The sequence below is a fragment of the Rhincodon typus genome, chromosome 21, assembly GCF_021869965.1.
Source record: "Rhincodon typus isolate 14 chromosome 21, sRhiTyp1.1, whole genome shotgun sequence".
In the NCBI taxonomy this organism is placed as follows: Eukaryota; Metazoa; Chordata; class Chondrichthyes; order Orectolobiformes; family Rhincodontidae; genus Rhincodon; species Rhincodon typus.
This window is the reverse complement of record NC_063352.1, coordinates 19,986,450-19,993,593: the sequence shown is the minus strand read 5'-3', so window position 1 is coordinate 19,993,593 and position 7,144 is coordinate 19,986,450. Positions and strand designations below refer to the sequence as shown.

Genomic DNA, 7,144 nt, shown 5'->3' with positions numbered 1-7,144 from the left:
TACTGGTCAGCAGAGAAAAGATAATTTCCTCCTGTCAGCTTGGTTTGATTTGGTGAGCCAGTGGTGGAGATACACCAGCACTTTTCCAAGTGTAAAGTCCACTTTTGAATTTTACATCAACACCTGGTGCACAAGAAAGTGACTCGGCATTCATCTCTGTCAATGTTTTAAAATGAAACATGTAAAAGGGGAGACAAAGGAATGGTTTGATAAGTGTAACACTTTTGTGATACTGATATTTCAAGCTTGAATGTCCTTATCTGCTGTTTATCACATTTGAGTGGGACTGTAAGTATGGCATGGAGCAACTCAGACTGGTTTTGCAGTCACTATGCCTTCTACCAACAATGGATCATTTTATCTTCAGACAATAATTTGACAGTATCAATTTCACCACTTATTCCCATGTTCATTGACAATGTCAAAATTATTCACAATTTGCTGAGTATTGCTTCAATTCTTTGGGTGTTTAACTGATTACTGACATTCTTTCTGTTTATCTCAACGCAATTCAAGAATTGTTGCCTTTGGTTACCCTATTATGTCAAGTCCCGTGGGTTAGCATTGGTAGAGCAATATTAAAGCAGACTGCCTATTAGAAGTGGAATAACTTATGTTGTTTTTGTTTCCTTTTGGACACCAGCAGCCTTCTGGTAAACCAAGGCAACCCATTCCTTGGACAGTGAGTGCTGACAGATTAGTGTACTCAGTCCAGATATCATCTACTTGATACCTCCGCACATGCAATTCTCAAAGGGAACATTGCTCATTTGTCAGGAGCAAGATTCTGATCAGTTTTCCCGTTTTTAACACTGAGGTCATTGCTATTATCTTAATATTACTTATTAAGTAAGCCTTGCAAAGAAAGAGAAAGTTTGCTTTGATATATGAATCTAGGATGTCTGAAATGACAAAGGAGTATTTTTGAAGCGTAGCCACTGTTGTAATCTAGAAAAGAGACATTAGTAAATTTGTATTCAGGAAGCTCCTGCAAACAGTAATGTCATAATGGCTAAAAACATTGTGTCTGCAATGTGGCTTGAGAGGTACCTATTTGTCAGGACACTTGAGCGAACATCTCTGCACTAAGAGACCTACAGTCATAGGGTCATACAGCACGGAAACAGACCCTTCAGCCCTACCAGTACGTGTCGAACATAATCCCAAACTAAACTAGTCCCACCTTCCTGCTCCTGGCCCATATCCCTCCAAACATTTCCTCTTCATGTTTCCATTCAAATGTCTTTTGAATGGTGTAACTGGACCTGCATCCAGCACTTCCTCTGGCAGTTTATTCCACACGTGAACCACTCTCTGTGTAAAAAGTTGTCCCTCACGTCCTTCTTAAAACTTTCTGCTCTCACCAAAAGTATGCCCCTTAGTTTTGAACTCTGCCACCCTGGGGAAAAGGCCCTTGGCTATTCACCTTATCAATGCCCCTCATAATTTTATAAATCTCTATTAGGTCACCCCTCAAGCAGATCTTGCACGTCCATTTGAGAGGGCAGGTGGGAGTCTCAATTTAATATTTCAACTGAAAAGTGACATCTCTGTGTTTAATAACGTCTGAACATAGTGACTGAGCAATCCATTATTATGAAGTTTGTCATGCATAGAGATTTAGACATTATGCACACACCAAGGACAAACCCGATTTGTATACCTTCAAGCAGCAGAAATATGAGCTGTCAAAGTTTAATGTGTAAGGAATCCCCTGGAATGCAGTGAGGTACAGTTGAAGCTTAATCAAGAGATGCTATACAGTGCCCCTTCACACCTCTTACTCTTTGTTCGATAAGCCTGGTAAGTTATTAATTGAGTAATCGATTAATGGAGTACTGTGTGCAGTATTGGTCACCTTAAATAAGGAAGGATGTAAAAATGTTGGAGGGAATTCAGAGAAGGTTTGCCAGACTCCTACCGGGAATAAGCTGGCTGTTTTCTGAGGAAAGGTTAGACAAGCTAACCTTGTACCTTCAGGAGAGTAAGAGATGACTTGATTGAAACATATAAAATCCTCAGGGAACTTGCCGGAATGGATGTGGTTAGGATGTTTATGTGAGAATCCTGAACCAGGGTCTCTGTTTAAAAGATCAGGGGTTGTCCATTTAAAACAGGGAGTTGAAGTCTTTTCTCTCAGAGGGTCATGGGTCTTTGGAACTCTCTTCCTGAAAAGGTGGTGAAAGCAGATCTTTAAATAGTTCTGAGGCAGAAAGGGGTAGATTCTTGTTAAGTAAGGGGGTGAAAGGTTATCGGGGGGAGGTGGCAATGTGGAATTAAGATTACAGTCAGATCAGCCATTATCGTTTTGAATAGGAGAGGAACCTAAAGGGGCTGAATGGCCCACCAGTGATTCACATGTTGAATTCTGGCTGTGGTTCCTTTGGTAGCACACTTGTCTCTGAATCAGAAGGTTGTGCGATCTGATCCCACCCCAGGGGATGTGAGCATGAATCTCCCTGAATTACTGAAGAGTCAGAAGTCACATGACACCAGGTTATAGTTCAACAGGTTTATTTGAAACCACAAGCTTTTAGAGTACTCCTGCTTCGTCAGCTGTTAAAGCAGCGCTCCGAAAGCTTGTGATTTCAAATAAACCCATTGACTATAACCTGGTGTCGTGTGACTTCTGACTTTGTCCATCCCAGACCAACACAGGCAACTCCACATCATAATTACTCAGAGAACATTGCACTCGCTGTCAGGGGTACTGCCCATTAAACTGAGGCTTAGTCTGCCCACTCAGGTGGAGGTGAAAGATCCCATAGTGCCATTTCACAGATGATCAGGGGAGTTTCTCCTAGTGTTCTGACTGATACTTGCCTTCCAACCAACACATCACTGAAACAAGTGCAAAAATTGCTAGAGAGACTCAGCAGATCTGGCAGCATCTATGGAGAGAAAGCAATTAATGTTTTAGGTCCAGTGACTCTTCCTCAAAGCTAAAACAAGTGTTTGCTCCCTGCCCTCAATGCTATGTTTGAAAATTCCTTGTGTACAAACTGGCTGGTGCATTTCCTATGTTGAAACCCTGACTACATTTCTAAAAGCACTTTATTGTGCGTAAAGCATGTTGGGACATCCTGAGGTCATGGAAGCAGTTACATAAATACAAACTTTTTTTTCTTTCCATTGATTTTCAGATTTTTTTGATATAAATGGCAAGGTTTCCAACAAATCTGTTTTATCAGGCAGCATTAAGGACGAAGAATCAAATCTAGTGCCATGAAAATGATGAGACATAACAGTAATTCCAAGTCCTTTGTCTCAGTTACTTTCTCTCAGTTTGACGACGAGTTCAGATATCAGCAGGCACAATTTAAAGTGAGAATGAGGAGTTAAAACATTTAGAGCCCCAGGAAATAGATCGTCTTCGGGTCCCCACTCTCCTGCACGCCCAGAGTGACAAAATCTTCTATCCAAACCAGATAGGCATCACACAGTTGCCATTCAATACAGTTGAGAAATCTTCAGGTCTAATTTACATGAGTCACTCAACCATACTGAAATATGAAGCATTTTTATATCTTATTGTCTTATTTTCCAAAAATGAATGATAGACAATCAGTTACAGTAAAGACTATTTGATCCATCGGGCCAGTGCTGGCTGTTTGAAGGAGTCCCTCTCCCCAAGTACAACCCCATAGGCTTGAAAATTGATCCCCTTCAAACATATATCCAATTCTCTGTTGGGTCTGTTACTATTATTTAGTAAGGTCATGCATTCCAGATCTTAACAATCCACTGCATTCAAAAGATTCTCCTCAGGTCCCCTTAAACTTCTGCCCTTTAGTTACTCACCAGTAAAAACACCAGTTTCTCAATGTGCTTCCCTGCTGGAAGTAGAACCAAGTGTTTTCCTTCAGTCTTTCCATGTAACTGAAGCCCCCTCATTTCTGGTGTTAGTCTGGCAAATCTCATGTGCAACCTTCTCAAAAGGGATGAGATTAAAACCATGCCCCATCATGTTAAGAGACACACCAGCAATGTGCAGTGAATTTCAATTGCAGGTAAAGACAAGCAGGGAGTGGACTGAGGTGTTCAGGCAATTGGCCCACTTTTGCCTCATTACTTCGGAAGTGGTTAAAAACCATAATATCTGGTTCATTCGGTTCAAAACAGTGACCCATTGTTTTAGACAGATCCATTGATAATCATACAGACTTGCTACATGTATTGAATTATTCATAACGATATTTCCTGATTAAAACAATGTTATGAGTAGAAAAATAAGCTAATGATCAGATTACTTTACTGCTGCCTTCAGAGATTCTCAGTAATGATTGCTAATTTATTGAAAATTAAATCACTGTCGGAATCATTAATTCCTCATTGGGAATCATTATCCATCAACATCATGGAATGTACAGGATGGAATGTCATCTCTAGATCAACACCATAGAGATTTCATACCCGTGATTTGATCTTCTCATCAATGCTAAACCCAAGCACTGTAAACTGTGTCAATGGGCAAATTGAAAGTTGAGTTTGACTCCCTCGTCCTGTTCCAGGGAGAATTTATCAACTTCCCTCTGGAGGCAGTTGGACTCCTGGATCTATTTACACTCGTATATTGTTTCAATATATGGTATCTTTTACATGTCTCAGTACTCAGGATCTCAGTTTAACAGCAAATTTGAAAGGCAGCATCTCAGATTGTACAGCATTGCCTCATTCCAGCACTGGCGCTTTCGCCTCCAGGTATTGTACTCAAGGGTGTGGCAATGACCTTGACCCAAAATGTAAAGACTCAAGAGTGTTTTGATTCCATGAGTCATTGTTGATGAGGTTGCCAATGTTATCCTATTGTGTCCAACCTCGTAAAATGGACACGTGCAGGATTCCACGAAGAAACTCCGGAAACTGTGAGAATGAACAGAATGCAACATGAGGAATACAGTTCAGAACATAAAGATTTAACTGACAGCAGAGTGACCTCTGCTCCCCATGTGGTTAGTTTAAAGATATGTGTTTTGCAATCAATCACTTGACAGGAGTGGTATTTCATTCCCGATCAATCTCTTCCTCTCTCCCGGAGAGTTAAATGTCACAAGTCACCTACCATTTCCCCAGGTTTAGATCACCAAAATCTTACAAAACCCCCCACCATTAAAACAAAAGGCATTGCATGTTTTGAACACCAGGAAGACTTGATATAGATTTGTGGAGCTTTGCCATCTCTGCCTTACATGCTGAATCAACATCCTGTATGGATTGAATTAAACACATGTCACTTTAACATTTTACAAATGGAAAATTCTTATATCGGCCATTCAATGAGTTGAGCCTATTTCATCAATTAGATCTATGTCTTACCTTGTCCTGAAGAGGGATTTTTTTTTTCTCTACCTACTCTTTCAAACCTTCAACATTTCCTTTAATTCTTTTCCTAGGGGAACATTGGACATAGGTACAATTTTGTCCAGAGTGAAACCTTGAGGACTACACTGCAAGAGATGGAGCCTCTAAAGATATCCACTGTCCCTCTCTGGGAACAAAGCACAGAGAAGAGCAATGGATCGGCATTCAGGAATGAATCCCATAACGGGACGCACGGAGAGCCATTCATGTCTAGCGTTCACACCATTGTGCTTCCTGTAATTTATTTCATTGTTTGTGTAGTAGGTCTCAGTGGGAATACTCTAGTTATCTATGTTGTTGTATGCTATGCCAAAATGAAGACAGTGACCAATATCTATATCCTGAACCTAGCTGTGGCTGATGAACTCTTTATGCTTGGACTGCCCTTTATTGCTGCTCAAAATGCCTTGAGCTATTGGCCATTTGGATCCTTCATGTGCAGGCTGGTCCTGACTGTCGATGGCATCAACCAGTTCACCAGCATCTTCTGCCTGACCGTAATGAGCATTGATCGCTACCTTGCGGTGGTGCATCCTATCAGATCCACCAAATGGCGTTGTCCTCGGATTGCCAAGATGATCAATGCCTCTGTGTGGATATCATCCATTGTGGTTGTTCTTCCGGTTATCATATACTCTGAGGTCCAAACTGATATTAACACTTGCAACATTAACTGGCCAGAGCCCAAGTCAGTTTGGGGTGCAGCCTTTATCATATACACAGCAGTTCTGGGCTTCTTTGGCCCACTGTTAATAATATGCCTCTGTTACCTGCTGATTATAATCAAAGTTAAGTCTTCTGGTTTACGTGTTGGATCAACCAAACGAAGAAAGTCTGAGAGAAAGGTTACCAGAATGGTGATTGTCATTGTAGTTGTATTTGTGATTTGCTGGCTCCCATTTTACATCCTGAATATTGTTAATCAAATTTCCACCTTGCCAGAGGAACCTGTTTCTGTGGGAATATATTTCTTTGTGGTGGTCCTCTCCTATGCCAACAGTTGCGCCAATCCTGTACTCTATGGGTTTCTGTCCGACAACTTCAAGAAGAGTTTCCAGAAAGTTCTGTGCTCATGCAAGTCCAATGGCATCGAAGATACAACTGAACAGAAGCAAGAGAAGAGTCGATTTCCAGATACGTGTATGACACAGAGATTGGCTGAACCAAATGGCTGCATGCAAACGAGTCAGATTTAAGGAAGGTGCCCCAGTCACACTTAGTGATGCTCATGAGTTCTGACAAAGTGCTCTCCACTGCTTGGTAGTTGGCCAAGTGCTTGTGGGGAGCACTGCAAAATCTTTTAAAGGTCCAGAGCTCACTTTGGGCTAAATGTGAGTGTTAACTGCAATTGTTGGTGGTCCTCCGTGTTTATTTAAGATGTGTGTGTGTGTGTGTGTGTGTGTGTGTGTGTGTGTGTGTGTGTGTACAGTTGCTCTTTGGTAAAGAAGGAAGGCGTAGACTTTGAAAGTTGGGGGCTCTCTTTAAACATACATATGGGAGGAGTTACACTCCCCACATAAAATAAGTGGTCTGCATTTCATTTCTGGTGGTACAAGTCTAATGAATCAATCAGCCCCATTGGGTTAGTGATTTTGTTTACAAAAGCCTTTGCAAAATGCATCTCATGGTAAGAAATCATTGACTTAACACTTACATTTTTATGTGAGGACAGCCATTATCTTGAAACAAAATTACAGCTGAGTTGTACTGTGTGTATGTTTTCCTTTACTACTGTTTGATTGTGCAGTGTAGTAGTATAGATGCTGAATGGCACAATGCTGTA

General features: G+C 41.1%; 1 protein-coding gene across 1 annotated transcript; it reads left to right on the top strand.

Moving 5' to 3' along the window:
• Positions 1–3,225: 3,225 nt before the first annotated feature.
• LOC109916238 (somatostatin receptor type 5-like) lies at positions 3,226–6,557 on the top strand. The gene is made up of 2 exons (XM_020515952.2): positions 3,226–3,324; positions 5,394–6,557. The coding sequence occupies exons 1-2, from the start codon at positions 3,226–3,228 to the stop codon at positions 6,555–6,557; spliced, it is 1,263 nt and encodes a 420-aa protein (XP_020371541.2).
• Positions 6,558–7,144: the final 587 nt, after the last annotated feature.